This window comes from Brachyhypopomus gauderio, chromosome 17 (genome assembly GCF_052324685.1).
Source record: "Brachyhypopomus gauderio isolate BG-103 chromosome 17, BGAUD_0.2, whole genome shotgun sequence".
In the NCBI taxonomy this organism is placed as follows: domain Eukaryota; kingdom Metazoa; phylum Chordata; class Actinopteri; order Gymnotiformes; family Hypopomidae; genus Brachyhypopomus; species Brachyhypopomus gauderio.
Window position 1 is genome coordinate 15691180 of NC_135227.1, and position 16953 is coordinate 15708132.

General features: G+C 42.4%; 3 protein-coding genes across 5 annotated transcripts; 1 reads left to right on the forward strand and 2 right to left on the reverse strand.

The window, feature by feature from the left end:
• Positions 1–183: 183 nt before the first annotated feature.
• Positions 184–3804, reverse strand: LOC143480177 (ras-related protein Rab-10-like). Its single transcript, XM_076977683.1, has 6 exons — positions 3305–3804; positions 2861–2921; positions 2587–2725; positions 2196–2285; positions 1385–1486; positions 184–1036 (listed from the first exon to the last, which is right to left on the reverse strand). The coding sequence occupies exons 1-6, from the start codon at positions 3429–3431 to the stop codon at positions 953–955; spliced, it is 603 nt and encodes a 200-aa protein (XP_076833798.1). The 5' UTR covers positions 3432–3804; the 3' UTR covers positions 184–952.
• A 146-nt stretch (positions 3805–3950) lies between these two features.
• tmem62 (transmembrane protein 62) lies at positions 3951–12881 on the forward strand. 2 transcript variants are annotated; one of them, XM_076977679.1, is made up of 15 exons: positions 3951–4654; positions 5234–5345; positions 5804–5941; positions 6398–6443; positions 6768–6909; positions 7012–7136; positions 7335–7457; positions 7914–8069; positions 8282–8441; positions 8638–8751; positions 8835–8937; positions 9033–9128; positions 9453–9571; positions 9749–10097; positions 10131–12881. In XM_076977679.1, exons 1-14 carry the CDS (start codon positions 4463–4465, stop codon positions 10088–10090), a joined length of 1968 nt encoding a protein of 655 aa, XP_076833794.1. In that variant the 5' UTR covers positions 3951–4462; the 3' UTR covers positions 10091–10097; positions 10131–12881. The 2 variants fall into 2 exon arrangements, with proteins under 2 accessions (XP_076833794.1, XP_076833795.1); XM_076977680.1 differs by having other exon boundaries at positions 4518–4654; positions 5857–5941.
• A 112-nt stretch (positions 12882–12993) lies between these two features.
• On the reverse strand, positions 12994–16605 carry ptgr2 (prostaglandin reductase 2). 2 transcript variants are annotated; one of them, XM_076977681.1, is made up of 9 exons: positions 16294–16599; positions 15923–16041; positions 15420–15611; positions 15169–15339; positions 14641–14850; positions 14159–14280; positions 13897–13984; positions 13783–13822; positions 12994–13695 (listed from the first exon to the last, which is right to left on the reverse strand). In XM_076977681.1, the coding sequence occupies exons 1-9, from the start codon at positions 16583–16585 to the stop codon at positions 13631–13633; spliced, it is 1299 nt and encodes a 432-aa protein (XP_076833796.1). In that variant the 5' UTR covers positions 16586–16599; the 3' UTR covers positions 12994–13630. The 2 variants fall into 2 exon arrangements, with proteins under 2 accessions (XP_076833796.1, XP_076833797.1); XM_076977682.1 differs by lacking the exons at positions 12994–13695; positions 13783–13822; positions 13897–13984; positions 14159–14280 and having other exon boundaries at positions 14642–14842; positions 16294–16605.
• Between the last annotated feature and the right edge of the window lie 348 nt (positions 16606–16953).

The following is a 16953-nucleotide window of genomic DNA, read 5'->3' on the forward strand; positions in this document are numbered from 1 at the left end:
TAGCCTCTTTCCAGAATGAACTTCTGCAGCTGGAACTCAGAACCGCTCCACTTCAGAGAAGTGGCACGCTCCCAGGCAGATAGAGCAGAGTGAGTGGGTGAGATGGAAAGAGCAGCATTTGTTCACTCATCTTTCACTACTGTGTTGGACCCCACGAGGGAACTTCAAAGTGTGCATAAGTACTTTAATCTGTCCACAAAGGGAATGACTCAGTTAAAACCTTTTTTTTTTTCTTTTTTTTTTTTAAAGATCCAAACTAATTCTGAAGTGTACGTCTGGATCTGATACATTACATTGGGTGCCTACATGGATAAATCTGACCTGTTAATGGGTTGAAAATTATTAAAATACAAGACAACAACAACAACAAAAAAAAACAAGTTCAGTTCTATCAGTGCCCTCACAGATACAGTACTGCACGTGCACCAGGTGTTTCGTTAAAGGTTCAACCATGAAACAACAGAGACCCTAAAAGACGTGCCTGCTGCTTGTAGGCCAGGACCATTCCATTTCTAAATGTCATGAGGGTAAGTGCTATAAAGACAGTACAGTTCAACAATTATAACACTCTTCACAACCATTATCATGAATGAATCTCACCAATCTATAATGGTGTTTAAGGCACAATTAGTGTCAACTATGAATGAATATGTAGTGGAGCATCCCTTTTATGTTTAGTTCACATTTATCTGCGCTGAAAAGTTTTGCAATAATTAACTATGTTTATTCCATACAGTGTAGCTGTCAGATTATCACTAAATGTACCAAAACACTTTTATTAATTTAGAAATAATAGGGAAGTAATGTTTTTTCTCTTTTTTGTGTGTATACTAGCTGGTCAAGTACAGTAAGAGGTAAAAGTCTAATCCAGCATGATAGGAAATTCATTTAACATGGCTGTAAGAGACTTATCATGTGTACGTTATGTGAGGGGTGTTGGTAGAGAGGCGGTCTAACTGCAACACTTCATGCCCCCCGCAGAGCCACTGTGCCTGCTCATCTCAACACTTTCAGGGGTCGTCTCTTTTCCAGGTGTCTAAAAGTGTGAAAGAGGCAACGTTATAAGCCGACCATGATGCACAATTGTTGACAACCACAGCCGGAGTGGTTAATAGGGAGATTCGGGAGGATTCCCGATGGGCCGCCTCATGTCAATCTCTAGTTTGTGCCGATTTGGGCATGAGACTCCCGGGCTGAAAAAGTGGCCCACTCCGGCCCTGTTGACAACTGTACACAAGCACTAGACTCATTCTGGTTTTTGTGTAGAAGACTTTTAGTTCATTTCAACTACCATTACGCCACACTTGAAATGGCCAAATAACGTTACACTACAGGTACTGCAGGGCGCTACAGGTGCATGCCAGTTGCCATTTAGAGGACTAACCTTTCGCAAAATGTCTTCAGCAAGTGTGAGGAATGCCGTTTCAATGTTGATGTTCGCTTTTGCGCTGGTTTCAAAGAAACGAATGTTGTGTTCTGCAGCAATCTGAAAACAAAAGACCAAAGCCAAGTTAGAAGCAAAAATGATCCAGAAGCCTTATATAACCAACGCCTACGCTTACAACTGATTCTGCATTTTATACTCTCACCAACCAGTTTAGTAAAAACCATCTTGTAGGTGAACAGTTAGAGTCATCTGTGTTACTTGGTTTGTGTTAGCCATCCCATAACCAATCAAATGTCAGGCCACAGGACAGTGGATACAAAGGGACTTAATAGGAGAGGATGCACAGGTCCAAAGGGTGTTCATGCAGCATGCGTTTAATATGTTTCAACCATGAAGACAATAAGCCTGAAGACTGTCCAGATGCCAAAATCCATGTGCTTGTATGTGAACTGACATTTGGGACATGTGCAGTGGCCTAAACTTTTTGCAATGGGAATCACTGCTGTCAGACTGAGGCATCATAATGCAGCCATGATGTTGTACAGCCCTTCTGCTCTGCCTGATAAACTGGTGTCAGCTCAACAGTCACAACCATGTCGATGATAATGCTGTATTGAGAGCAGTTTACCACTCAAAATAATGTCTGGACAACAGTGGATCTGTGGTCAGAAAATGATAAGTGATGAATGGATAAAATGTGGCCAGTAAGTGTAGACACAAGGTTGGTTAGTGAGTCCTCCTTATGTTAGATACGAGCTTGGCAGTAAAATATTGTGGAAAACAAAGTTGTCCCATCATAGGACTGTACCTGTTCTCCTCTGGCCTTAGGTACCACACGCATGGTCTCCATATCACACTTGTTACCAAGCAGCATTCTTTCCACATCCTCATTTGCATGCTAGAGGAAAGTTACAATCTGCATTAAACATGACGTCACCTTGAAAAACACACTAACCGACTTAGCCATTTCTTGTGTCAAAAACATCATTTTCACCTCTCAGGTCATGTACGGAAAAACAACGCAATCAAGCTTGAGATATTTTGACAGATACAGCTACATGGCCCAAAATCAAGGCAGTACAAAAAAAAAATCTTAAGGATGTTTCTGAACCCATAACAATAACGAACCTTCATGTTAAATTACAAGCGTCACTAGATAAATGGTCCTAAGGATGTATTGATCTGCGATTCATATTCACCTCCTCAATGTTTCGTAGCCATTTGCTGATGTTTTCAAAGCTTTTGGCGTTGGTGATGTCATAAACCAACAGGATCCCCATGGCTCCTCTGTAGTAAGAGGTTGTGATGGTGTGAAAACGCTCCTGCCCGGCTGTATCCCTAAAGAGAAGCCACGATAAAATGTAAAATGACCATTCAATATTTATAATGAAGTGTACTTAAGTATTACAGATCATTTTTGCAACTCTGCAGGATATATTCTATATATCGCATTTTTCATTGTTGAAGACTCACCAGATCTGAAGTTTAATCCTCTTTCCCTGTAGTTCAACTGTTTTAATTTTGAAGTCTATTCCTGAAAAATTACAGCATAAACTTTACTACACAAATACTAGCTAACTTTTCTTTTTACAGTCAATTGTGATGTGCAAAAATTGCGGTAACATCATCATATAACATATTATTATACCTGATGAACCTCAGTCCAAAGTTGTTTGTTGTCTGGACATACATACACATATTATATATATATATATATATATATATATATATATATATATATATATATATGCATTATCTTAACAATCAAACCTATTAATGCTATGAGGTTTGGTTGGTAAGATCATAGTAGATCCACATTCTACGGTTCCTAGATAGCTACCTTACCTCATCTATATCATATAGGGGTGTGTGTGTGTATGCACACACATATACATGTACAGTTGCGCATCTCCTTACCTATTGTAGAAATAAACGTTGTATTGAAGGCGTCGTCAGAAAAGCGAAACAACACACAAGTTTTTCCAACTCCTGAATCTCCAATAAGGAGGAGCTTGAACAGCAGATCGTACGTCTTCTTAGCCATTTGGCATGGAGATTCAAACCGAGCAGCCCGAACAAAATCACCGTCTGAGCGAGTTTCACCGTCTCGGTGTTCACACCGTGAAGCAGTAACGTTACCGAGCGGCAGCGCCCACACCAGCCGAACGGGCCGGACGACCAGCGCCTCGCTACCTCCACCAGCTAGCCTGTTGTTGCTACTGTCAAAGTTTTATCTGTCGTCGCTGCGACGGGACTGTTCGTTTTAGGACGAGCGACGTAGCTGCCCGGTTCGTGAACGTAGACGGGAGAACAATAGACACGACGGGCGCGAACCGGTTTCTATATCCACAACGAAATGTTTAAAAAATCATTTTACGCCTACAATGGATACGGCAGCGTTCGTCATCCGCCACGGAACTGGAGGCCACTGCGCATGCGCAGAGGCGTGAGTCAGTGGGGAAGGGTAGGGTGTCCTGTCAGCGTTAGCTGTTCAATTAATCATGTAACATAAAATGTCCACAAAATGTTAAAAGGGCTAGTGTGGAACTTTTTACGTGCATTGTCTTAAAGATAATCCCGATCACAGTTTATCCTGTTGTTTTACGTTTAGACGCCTGTATGGGCGATGGTAATCTTAAATTTATTTTGGTAACATTTAGCCTACACCATTTTTTTTTTTATTTGTTTGTTTCACCAAAATATCTAAATAAACATTTATCTAAATAAACTCTTTCTGCTTTGCGGAAGCGGATCAAGTCGCCGAAGTGAAGCTTCTTTCCGCGTTACCATCTCTGGCCTGGCTGTAAAAGTCCATCAACGCGGAAGTTTACAATTGTAGCGCGTGATGACAGCGCTCGCGATGACAGCGCGAGCGTTTGCCCTATTGCACGCTGCGCCCAGTCCTTGTTCCACTGCACAGCCGAGCGTTTTTAGGTTGCCGAAATCTCCCACGAAGCTACTCCGACGGGGGTGAAAGGGAGGCCATGGCTAGTGATCGCGTCTGTGCTACATGTCATTGATTTTGGTTGGGTTTGGGAATTTTGTCGCGCCGGTTTGGAAGCTGCTCCCGTCAGGATGCTCAGGGTGTTTGCTCTCCTGGTTGTTGTCGGCTTGGTGCTTGCATGCATTACTTCCTGGGTGCTGGATAGCTATGACACCGCTTGGCACCCTAAACGGAGTTTAAAGCAATCTGATGGCGATCGTATTAAGAAAACCGAGCCCCCGTATCCCGGTGCACAGCTGGATAACATATTTTGGTTTGTGCAGGTGAGTGGAGCCAAGCTGCTGTCGGATCGGTAACGTAAAACTAACTTCCCAGTAACCGAGACCTCACAAAATATATATGACTGTAAAATAGAGCATATGAACTATGAAGCACATTCTGCCCTTAGCCTGCAGTAGCTACAACGTATAGTAGTTTTTATAGATGTAATTATTCTAGGTGTCACAGACCTGGAGGGGCCGGTGTCCAGCACAATTTGGTGATTTATCTGATGAGGCATTTTATTCTTTACTAATCAGTTCATTGCCAGGTTTAGGTGTGCTAGAGTAGTGTAATTGGAGTTTTAAGAAGGTAAGTATTACGAGTTTAAACCACAGTTTAGACCACAGGGAAGACACGTGCCTTAAACAATGGAGCAGAGGATACAGTGTAGATTAGCAGGAAAGTCTGGCTGATCTGGGTCCGGGCATTAGACGCCTCAACTAAACCCGAGATATCCATCTAGTCCTAGAGCTAAAGTAGCTTCTTATTTGTACGTGTTTTTTGATGCTCTTGCACACGGAGTGCAGAAACTAACGAGTAGTTACTAACGAGTAATAACACGTGTTGCTGTTTTTTCGCAGGTATCAGACATTCATATTAGTCGCTTCCACGATCCACGACGCATACCAGATTTTGAAAGGTTCTGTACTGACACTATAGATGTCATTAAACCCGCGCTCGTCCTGGCTACAGGTGAGTGATCTCGACATGGTTTACATGATCAGAAATCTGCAGTGTGACTAGGCTTCAAAATCACTATCGCCTGTCTGTTTACAGTGATAACAAAGGATTGATGCTGATTACCCCATATCTAATCAATTAATGAATGCACTTATTAATTCTTTATGCATTTTCCTGTATTAAACTCCAAACAAGCTGTAAACTGGTCATGTTTACATTTACTAAACACTTGATATTTTATGTATATTTTATTCCTATTCCTGCAGTTACATTTAAATTTTTTTTTGTATAAGCAATAGATGCAGATTATCAAATACTTTCAGAATCATCATTTTTATTAGTGCATCAGTATTTTTTCACTGATTTATGTGATCAGCCCCCTGGTCCAAATTTTTTAAAACTCTGTGCACTGGCTTGTGACAGTCATCAAACATTTGTTGAGTAAGAGTCTTTCACTGAATATTTATCAGGGGACTTAACAGATGCAAAGACTAAGAATAAAGTTGGTTCCCTTCAACATGAGGTGGAGTGGCAGGCCTATCATAACATCTTAAAGAAATCACGTGTGCTGGAACGAACCAAATGGATTGACATTCGTGGAAACCATGGCAAGTATCCCTGTGCCCGATTATTAATATCAGTAACATGATGGAAAAGTAACAGAAGCAAGTCATTCGGTTTTTACAACATTCTGACAACAAAGGCCTATATCAGAATTTCCTATCCTTCAAACTCCTGTATTTGATGTAAAAACCATAGGCACTTGTCACTGGGACAACAAATCCTTTGGAAATACAAGGTTAATGATTAGAAGCTACTTCACATGTGTGTGTGTTGTAGTAAGAAGGAGCCTTATAGCACTCGTGTGTGTGTGTAGTAGAGAAGATGGAGCTCAGGCTCCCAGCCCTGTCTGTGATGTCTCCTGTATTTGTACCAGTTGATTTCTGTTAGACCCTCTAGTTGGTGTTGCATGACTAAAACCTCTAGGCAAGGATCTCGTTAGCCAAATGACCCACTTCCTTACTTTCCTGGACTGCAGTGTAAACTCATTTGTGTCTCTTCAGATGCTTTCAATATCATATCTCTGGAAAGTGTGAACAACTACTACAGGTCTGTGCAAAAATGATATTAAATATACTTCTTTTTATTAATTAATTAAACATTCATTTGTTGTGGTGCTCTGTAACAAAATATGTCATGTATGAATTTTCATTTATTTAGTCAAATAATTAAGTCCTAGTGTAAACCATTATTGAATGTAAAATATAATTTTGGCTCATGTAAATATGTTGACAACAAGTTTCACATAAATAGACATTAAAGAGTTGTTCATTACACTTCATTTACTTTTCGCTAATTTTCAGGAGTATTTGTGCAACAGTGTGAAATGAAGCTCTTTTAAAAAAGTATTTTGTTTTCCCTGCTGGGGTATAGGAAGTACTCTGCTACCCAGAAGGTTGGCTCCTTTCACTATGTGCACAGAACTTCATTTGGGAACTATTCGTTCGTCTGTGCCGATGCTACGCTCACCCCCGGACCCAAGCGTCCTTATAACTTCTTTGGCATTCTTAATCAGGTAGAGGTGTTTAAGATGAATCATGGTTATTTCTGGTTGTATGTCACCTTTCTACCTGTTCTATGCCTGACTGTGGACACTGCCCTGTCCTCTGTCCCACAGAGTCAGATGAACACGCTGGCTGCGTTTAGCCAGGAGAGCCGCAGCAGCAACCAGACCATCTGGTTTGGACACTACACCACGTCCACCATCATCTCCTCATTCCCGGGAGTCCGAGCCCTCATGAGGTCAGGGAAGGAGCCATTACTTTGTCAGTCCAGTTACACGTATGGTGGCGCTCTTGTCTTTTGTCTCGCGTATTTCCCCCGCTGAGAAGCTGTGAGAAACGTGCCGTGCGTGCCTCTCTGCTGCTACTGGTGGTGGCACTGAGCCAAATCCTATGGTGTGGAGCTTTGAGCTGGTGTTGTGTTGGTTGGTCTCTGCAGCACGGCGCTGGCATACCTGTGCGGCCACCTGCATACGCTTGGGGGCCTGATGCCCGTCCTCCACAGCAGACACTCCACGGGCACCCTCGAGCTGGAACTGGGAGACTGGATGGACAACCGCAGGTAAGAACAGAGATGTAGACCAACCCCCCCACCACACACACACACACACACACACACACACACACACACACACACACACACACACACACAATGAGATTCAAACAAGTACTGAACACTGGGATCCTTATTTTCGTGTTGGGTCATCAGGGGGCATGTCGTAAAGCAAGATTTCTTAGTAAGCTAAAAACTTAAGGCCATTCTTTAGAATGGATGTCTATAGCCTGCCTGTCGTATTAGATAGTACTTTTTGTTAGAATTTCTGATTGGTGAAATACTTCCTATTTTCTGTTGCCTTCTATGTTCATATTGTTGTCAGATGTATTCTATATGCATGTGGTAAATTGCTTCACCATGAACTAGTAGACTAGGGACTGCTTACTTCACATGCTATTGTATTTTAGTCTTCACGCAGATCAGCAGTTTCCTCTGAAGTCAGGCATGTCTTCCTGTATCCAGGTTTAGGATTCTGGCCCTTGACCATGACCTCTTGAGCTTCTCAGACCTGACGTTTGAGGACTGGCCAGCGGTGGTCATCACCAATCCAAAAGAGGCACAGTACCTCCACCCAGGGGTGGAGCCCCTGGGCCGCATCCGCAGCTCCACCCACATCAGGTCTCCCCTCTGTGTTTGTCTTCTCGAGCCTGAACCACTACTATCCCTATTTAGCCTGCAGGAGGATCGTTTTCACCCGGCAGTGCCAAACAAACTTTGCCCGACATTACATACAGTCTCCTTCTCCTGTTACAATGGCTTAGGGTTTGAATGGTGGTGCAGTACTCACAGTGTTAACCCTTAACCTTGGTCCTGTGTTCTGGGCTCGGCAGAATCCTGGTCTTCTCACCTGCGGCAGTGACAGCGGTGCGTGTCCATGTGGACGGAGTGGCCCTGGGGGCAGCCGTCTCGGTGGGGGGGGCCCTGCACGTGCTGCGCTGGGAGCCTCACCTCTACCCCACCGGACTGCACACCATCACGGTCAAAGTGGAGGTAAACAGGGACTGATGAGCTCAAGCTGGTTGGTGCAGCCTTGGGTGGAAAATATCAAACCAGAGGTTTAGCATATTGGAAAGTGGCAGCTCATAGAGGCATAAGAATTGTTCTTTCTCTCTCTCTTTATGATCCGTGTGTGTGTGTGTGTGTGTGTGTGTGTGTGTGTGTGTGTGTGTGTGTGTGTGTGTGTAAGGACTCAGCGGGTCGTTCCAAAGTGCGAGAGCAGAGTTTCACCCTAGAGCAGGACGTTACTCCCACCTTCAGCTTCTTCCAGTCCTTCATCCTCCTCACTGACTACTGTATCCTGGTACCCAAGTCAACCAGATGGTATAAACCTACTTTAGGATGAAGTTAGTGGTCGATCGCCTAATGTGTGCATGTGCGTTTCAGGCACGGATCGCGTTCGTGACTATCGTGCTGTTGAACGTGGGTGTCCTCGTGGTCTTCAGATTCCTGCAACCACCCTCCACGCACGATGCTCAACGGAGACATGGTAAAAACGGGCTGGTCTGCCAAACGATCACCATGAACCCGACTGGTCCCACTGTGAGCACCATCCTGAAAGCCACATTCTCTCTGTCCTGTTAGGGACCCTCTCTCAAGCAATCACGTCCTTCCACCTTGTCAGCAAGATCAATACTTTCTTCTACACCCTGTTGCTGTTTAATCTGTGCACAGCATTAGGTAAGTTAACCAGATGTTCGGATATAGTTGAGTAACATCTATATGTTATACAGGGAGGAACGTGTGATGCATATTCCCCACTGTTTAAGACTTGCTGAGTTGCTGCACAGTATCTGTTTACTGTGGGAGGTGTTGCATGAGGCACGGCCAGCAGCCAGATGACACGCCCTTGTATCTTTTTAAAGTTCGTCATTGTTTTGTGTAGTGGGAGGATGATCTAGCGTGTCTTCTTTCCAGGGCTGCAAAGCACCTGCAACCTGCAACACAATTGTTCTCCGAGTTGTTGGTGTCCAGCATGAACCTGATTTATCGTCTGGTTTGCAGGTCCGTGGTTTATTGGGGAGGTGATCGATGGGCACAACGGTGCCTGCTTTGTTTTCGGTGTGTTTGTGGACGGCCATTTTCTGGAGGGGAGTCTGACCTACGTTGTGGGGACGATTCAGGTAGGTGTTGCACAAGCACCTGAGCTTTCGAATAGTTCCTGTTCAGTCTTTGAACTCACTCTTACAAGTGTCCACATGCACACACACCTTCAAGCTCCCAAGCCTCTAGTAAAAGGCCTGGAGTGGTCTCCTGTAAGGTGGTATTTGACCATGACGGTGTTCCTCCATCTCCTCCAGGTCATCTTCTTCAACATGCCTCTCACGTGCTACCTCTGCTGGAGCCTCCACCAGCGCTGGCGTGGCTCCACCTTCCGTTCGCACCTCCTCCGGCCGGGGTGCCGCGGGCCGGCCCTGGCCGTCCACCTGGCCATGCTGCTGCTCCTCACGTGGCAGGCCTACTCCTGCTACTTCCTGCTGGAGACCTACGGCCTCCTGGCGTTCCTCCTGTCGCCAGTGCGGACCTGGGCCCTGCTCATGGGACTGCTGCTGGCTGGCCGGGCCTGGCAGGGGGCGGTGCCACAGATCGGCCACGAGCCAAGAGCCGCGCACAACAAGGCCAAGAGCGCCGCACAGTCGTGACGGTGAGGCGCGGTGCAGGCGCGGTGCAGGCGCGGTGCAGGCGCGGTGCAGGCGCTCTCGTCCGTCCAGTCGGCCATCGTCTTGTAATGTCTTAATCGTTGTTCTTTGTTTTGTACCTCATATTTGCCTCTCGTTTACAAAGGCACTACATTAGCAGTTATTTGTGTAATGAGAATGAAGGTGCCATCCACAACTAGTAGGGCCCTGCTAAATTCACAGGAAAACGTGTTTCATTTCATGGACCTAGTGTTGCAAAAATCATGTTTTACAGAGTTTACAAGAGAAGTACTGTGTTTTCTGGGAGTTATTAAACAACACATGCTAACTGCAGAAGTGACTAGCCTGCCTACATGGCTGAAGACACTGAACATCTTTTTCAGCAGCTCTCATTCAAGCACTCTAGAGTGATGTTTTGCATGCTAACTCATTTGCTAATTTGCTACAACAATTACTAGGTCTGCCTCCTGGTGCAGACGAACCAGTGAACTTGGATATTTGGCAACATGGCAAATCAGCTTTGCTCAAACATCAATTTAAGGTGCAGTCTGCTGAAATGTTGAATTTCACCATAATTCATGGCAGAGTGTTTATTACAAGGGAAAAGACTGATATCATGGGTGTGAATTTGGCAGGACCCTAATGGTCAGTAATGCAGACTCCTTTGCTGAAGAGATGACGTACTACTTGGGCACGACTTTTAAGGGTGGTCTTAGTTTATGTCTTTCCTCAGTAAAGTGGTAATAACTCATTTTAACTCATTTTAGCACTGAAGGTTGAGAACAGTGACCTGAGCAACTTGCTCTGCTGCCAGATTTTATATCTATGATCAAAAACTCTTTATTTTGATAATATTCACGGCATATCTGGACCAATGTTGAGAACCTACAAGTTTACCAAGGTAGGGGTTTGTATTTTTCCTTTTTTTAGTTTGTCAGTTTATCCGCTGACTACAAAAACTACAATGATGGATACATGTAATCAGGATGACTAAAGTAGTTGGCTTGGTTAAAAGAAAAAAAACCTCACAAGCCCATAAAAAATTTGGACACTGTTCCTACAGGTGCCACTATCTCACTTGTTGTTAAATCATGATCTTTATTGAACCTAGGTTTCCAGGGCTGCTATAACCATTGATTAACAAGCACAGATTCCACACCTAAGAGCTTGTAGGTGTTAAGGGTCCCTGAACGTCTGTGCCCTCAATTTTGAAAACCGTCACCAGCTGAACCAGTTCATCAGAACATGCTGACTGCCTATGTAGAAATACAGAGTAATGCATACAACAGTTAAAGGTCTGGACACACATTTTTTTCTTTCCTTGTTTTTTGAATGAACATTTTACACTTTTTAAATAATTGGAGAGACATCAAAACTATGAAATAAAACATGTAATTGTGACAAAGTTTGTTATATAAATCAGTATGTAAGCTAGCTTGAAGTAGATTTTCACTGTTTTGATTGGGCTTGTTCAGACTGAAATACTGAAAATAATGTGAAATGTTGTGGAATTCATAATTTTACTATTAATCAATGGATTTGTTAGTTTTATTTTTTAAACCAAACCAAGATACAAATCACTTCATGTTTTGTGAAACAAACTTGTTATACAGGCAAAGGACCCTTTAAAAAATATTACTGTATTCTGTGGAGAAATGTCTAGTATGAAAGATTCAAAGTTGGCTCTTCACAAAGCTCAAATTGTGTGAAATTGGTTTTAAAAACACTGTGGTCAAGACACTAGTGGTCTAAGATAGATCGAAACCACTGTTTGTGAGCTAGAATGAATGTAAGATTTTATTTTGGCTTTCTTTTTTTATTCTTGTTTGCTTGATAGGATCTGCAAGTAGCATGAAAATGCAGTCAGTATTGCAAATACAATAGGATTAAGCACATTTAATCCTCTATGACTAAAGGCCAGTCCAGTAGCTCAGAGGTGGTTTTTAGTTTGTCCTCCATGTCATCTTGCTGTGAACAAATCCTGATGTAGGATGCAAACTAGAGAAACAATCAAAGTCAATCTGGTGAACGTTTGTGTGTTTTAGAAGAAACTGAAAGATGAATTATACATATATTGTATCTAGCCAATGCAAATGATACAGCTTTTACTGTCATGATGATGTGTAAAAGTGGGGTCTATTTTTCTGTTTCTACTTCACAGGTATAACCACAAATGTGCTGTCACAGGTTCTGGTGAATTTGTTGACTTGTATTGCTTTTCTGGGTTGGATCAGTCAAGGTCTTGGCCGTTTCTCAGGAACGTGAAAATTTGAACACCGAGCTGCTCTGAAATGCTGTTGTTTGCTAAGTTTATGGATTCTTGTGGGATTTTAGTGAGAAGGTTGTGGTTGCGGATCTCATCTGTGAGGTTTTACTCTCCAGTGGAAACTAACTGGGAATAGAGCTGCAATCATCGCCATCTACACAATGTATATCTTGGCTAACTAGGAAGCTAACTAGTTACCTACTTACCTACTCATCTTGGAAAGGAGAGGTGGACTGAGAGATGAGATTATGGCCAGTCACATTTTTTGGGGGGGGGGATTTCCTATTTTGTTGGTTTTTCCATTTGTGGCACATGAAATAATTATGAGTTGGTGCAATCCACGTTTCATACATGGTAATCCAGACTTGTGATGAAGTAATATTGATGTTACTGGAATTTAATTTAAAATTTTGTGGCTTTATAATTTCCACATATGTAATTCTATAGGTGTGTATGGTATATTCCTGTCTATATATACTTTTCCTGTGTGTGTTCTTTGAAATAAATATACTGCTTTATAGTTCCATAGTGAACAATCCGGCTGTACATATTTTGGACATTCCAAAAAATACCAACAATCGAGTGAAATGTGAGCATACCTTAACCAACCCACCCAAACAAAAAAAAAGACAAAAAGGAATGCAAAGATAAATCTTTATCAACCAAAAAAAACACCATTTCAGAATTTGACACATCAGAGTGGCCAGAGAACTTGAGATCATCCTTTTGCTTCATAACTTTACCTTTTTTTGACGTGATATACACAAGACCGTATCAAGCTGAAGTCCAAGTACATGCTAATACAGGTACTATTTAACATTCAATTAACTGGATCTACTCACTGTAGCTGTAGGAGTAGGTCACACTCTCTCTCCAGTAAAGGAGTTGTTCTTGAAACCATTCTCAAAATGGCAGTTTCTCACAGACAAATCAGTTCAAATATCCTGTTATATTTAGTGCATGAGCTTTGCTGCTGAAATATCTCAGCTGTCCTTTAAGTAGACATGGTTTTAGACACAAGTCATGGTTAATGAAAACAATATAAATGTTTTTAAAGGGGAGAGAACACTGAATTGTATTGAAGAATGCCCCTTCAAAACCTCACTGTCAGTGTTTCCTTGATTAGCAGACATGATTTTATAGCGTTGCTTGCTCTTTTGGCGGTTTAGAAGTCTGTAAGGATAGAGTCAGATCATTAAAAATTAAACCTACGTTATTGCAAGTACCACTGAAAATGCGCGAGGACACTTGTGCGCCCCCTGCTGGAGAGCTGTGGCTCAGTCTGAAATCTTGACAACTTGCTTCCCCGTATTTCCTCCTGACATCATAGAGCAAAAGGCCACTGCAATAAAGTTGTACCCATTTTTATCAGAATTTAATTAGTAATATATTATACAAATTAGATACATGACAGTCATTCAAGTCTTACCGCCCATATTTTCTATTCCATTCATTACAGTTTCCAATACCTGAAAAATAAAAAAACAAGAATAAAATGTCTGCAACATAATGCACTTCTATGAGCAAATCCACAACTGCTCACTTTAATTTGGCCTGTCTTCACCCACTGACTCAGCTGCAGGAGGCCTTCTTCATGTTTCTCCATGTAGTCCAGCACCAAGAACCTTTCCCTGAACCCAAGCAAAACAAACGTGACATGTTGACTCACAATGAAGTAGGGAACGGGCATTCAACAGAGCCACCCAAGTTTACTAAGTGATGTAAATGATAAGCCATGCATAGAAACCATATCTATTAATATTAGATGGCAAATTTGGTGGAGAACCAATTAGCTGGAGTTGGACCTGGTGATGTTTTTGCTGCGCAGAGCTTCCTGAGAGTCTTCGCTTAGTGGAGGTGGATAGGGCACGTCTTTATTATACTGAGAAATCTGACCACACAGGATCACATGACCCCCACTGTTCATCTACAGGGCAGATTGAGAAACAACTCTCAGAACAAAATGACTATTTAGTCTTTCATGAAAAGTGTGAGGTGTATCTAATACTTTACACATTAATTATATATTTTTGAAATGTCAGCCTAATCTAAAACACACTGCAATTCTAAACGTATAATATAAACAACCTGCTAACTCCAACCACTTAGTCAAAGCCCATATTTCATGAAATCAGAATCTCAGCTCACTTGACTTACAAACACTACAAGAAATCAGCAATAGTAGTCAGACTTTTTCTGAACACAACAAAATGGGTCATAATTGTGTGAATTACAGTTTAAGATATAGGTGTACCAAACAGGTGTGCTATGGAATGTATTCCGCTACCTGGGATATGACAGTGTCACTGATTGGACCACCAACATTATCAAAGTAGATGTCCACACCGCTGGGACAACTTTCCCTCAGTGCTGTTGAGATATCCTCCTTTTTGTAGTTCACAGCTGCTGTGAATCCCAGCTCAGACACCAGGATCTGGCATTTCTTGTCTGTTCCACAGATACCAACCACTCTCACACAGCCATCCAGCCTGCCGATCTCACATGACAACAGGCAGGAAAAGAGTGAAATAACACATACAGAAGCATACAAAAATGAATGTGGAAGTTGCTCCCGTTCAAAAGGAACAAATAACATTTTGTTCATTTCTATCGCAATTTATATATTCGTAAGACCTAAGCGAACTGTCTTCGACGAATACGCAAACTTTAAACCATAATTAAGGTTTCTAAGTAACATGATTGGACATAACATTAAAAATGATGCAGATATAATGCTCTTGAGTTATGCATCATTGAAATACACAGGCAGTCATTTTTAGCCCCATTCGTAACTCCTTGCACACACATTAACTACCTGTCCAGCAAGTGACCCACAAGCCCCTGCTGCTCCACTGATCACCATGGTCTGATTGGCACCGGGAGTCACATGACCCTTCTCTCTCACACCCAGAAGCGCAGTGAGTCCAGGCATGCCTACCGCACCCAGGACGTACGACAGGTGCCCCTCAACCATCCTGGGATCAATCTACAAGAAAGGCCACACAAGTTACACAGGAAATAAATGCATACCTGCACATGTATGTGATGGAGCCTAATAATGACTACCTTCTGTAGAAGGTGACCATCCATCACAGTGTGGGTCTGCCAGTGCCAATTAAAGGAGGTGACAATGTCACCAACAGCCAGTACTTCATTCTTGCTGGCTTCCACCACGCCAACCCCACTTCCATCGACGCACTCGCCCAGTTGCCAAGGTAACAGGTACTCAGCATCCGTCTCATCATTCATACGACAGCGCTGCATAGAGGTTTTTTTTTTTTTTTTTTAGATTTCCATGTGCTGTATAGAGTTTGTATTTTTCTACTAACATATATAGAGAGAGTTTGTATTTTCCTAAGAGCATGTTTAACTAACTAGCTTATTAGCTGAAGTGTTTGATTAAGGGAAACGCAAACGTTCAAAACATGGTGCTCAGAAATGTCCTGCAAACTACTGCCTTAATGAATAAAATAAGCTTTTAATTTAAAGTGTAGGTTTGTGTTGTTCCAAATCATAAATCTCAGTTTTGAGTACACCCTCGCCCACGCCACTGAAACAGGCAGCCTCACCATGTAGGGGTCAACAGACAGAAATAACGTCTTGATCAAGACTTCGCCCTGTTTTAGGTCCGTAGACAAGGTAGTGTCCTCAACACGAAAGTTGTCTGGAACCGGGTGACCATTTTTCCCTTGGCACAGGATAAAATTAAATATAAACATTATATATATTACTTCGATATTTTGCATTTATCTAACATTTTATATAGATTTCTGTATTCAGGATATAAGCTATATAGACAGGTTTGTAGGACAGTGTGCCTGTTACGAAATAAATATAGTCTACATAATAATGTAAACAAATAAACACTTGTTGATTAAAGTGAGCTGTTCCCTATGCAGCTGCAGCGTAAGCAAAGCACAACGCACACTCATTACGGTACCTGGGCGGGAGGACAACACAACTCTTTGCACGGTTAACATCGTGGTCAAAACTGAACAGGTTCTCTTGAATATTACGGAACAATAAAACCGCGCGGCTAATTTCTCATTAATACGGAGCTCGACACCCAAACCCACTTCAGTGTCCAACTTCAACACTGTAGCTTCCGTGAAAATCATGTGATGTGCAACTGTGCTTCTAATTCGTCCTGGTGTAAGTCGGTGTCGAGTGTGCACGTTATTTAGGTCATGCGTGTTCAAAACGGTTAGAAGAAAGTTTAATAGACTGATCATCGGGTGTATCTTGACTGACTGTTCTCGAAACAGATCAGTTTACTCGTGTCCAATTCAAAGGCTGCGCAAAGCAGATTAACTTGCACTACTGCTTTATATTTCATGCACCCGCCTGTCAAAATAAGAGCAGTTCGTGGCCTTCAAGAAGAATCTATACATACCCAAGTATGATGGTAATAATAATTTAATTTTGACAGCTAGTCAGTAAAGTATGCAGAACAGTTCAGTGAATGGCTGCAATACAATGTGCCCTCGTTTAAACATCATTAATGGTCAACTCCTCATTAAAGTACCCTGTTATTCCATTTAGTAAGAAATTCCACAATGATGGTGTAATTTAAAAAAAGATTTATTTTGTCCTAGCGGGT

Coding starts and splice junctions, on each gene's coding strand:
- LOC143480177 (XM_076977683.1), bottom strand. CDS start 3,431: ATGGCTAAGAAGACGTACGATCTGCTGTTCAAGCTCCTCCTTATTGGA. Junction 2,726..2,860: donor AGGATTAAACTTCAGATCTG/GTGAGTCTTCAA, acceptor GCTTCTCTTTAG/GGATACAGCCGGGCAGGAGC. Junction 2,286..2,586: donor GGCTACGAAACATTGAGGAG/GTGAATATGAAT, acceptor ACTTTCCTCTAG/CATGCAAATGAGGATGTGGA.
- tmem62 (XM_076977679.1), top strand. CDS start 4,463: ATGCTCAGGGTGTTTGCTCTCCTGGTTGTTGTCGGCTTGGTGCTTGCA. Junction 7,137..7,334: donor GGAGTCCGAGCCCTCATGAG/GTCAGGGAAGGA, acceptor TGGTCTCTGCAG/CACGGCGCTGGCATACCTGT. Junction 8,070..8,281: donor CGCAGCTCCACCCACATCAG/GTCTCCCCTCTG, acceptor TGGGCTCGGCAG/AATCCTGGTCTTCTCACCTG.
- ptgr2 (XM_076977681.1), bottom strand. CDS start 16,585: ATGATCAGTCTATTAAACTTTCTTCTAACCGTTTTGAACACGCATGAC. Junction 14,281..14,640: donor GTGACACTGTCATATCCCAG/GTAGCGGAATAC, acceptor TCTGCCCTGTAG/ATGAACAGTGGGGGTCATGT. Junction 13,985..14,158: donor CGCAGCAAAAACATCACCAG/GTCCAACTCCAG, acceptor GCTTGGGTTCAG/GGAAAGGTTCTTGGTGCTGG.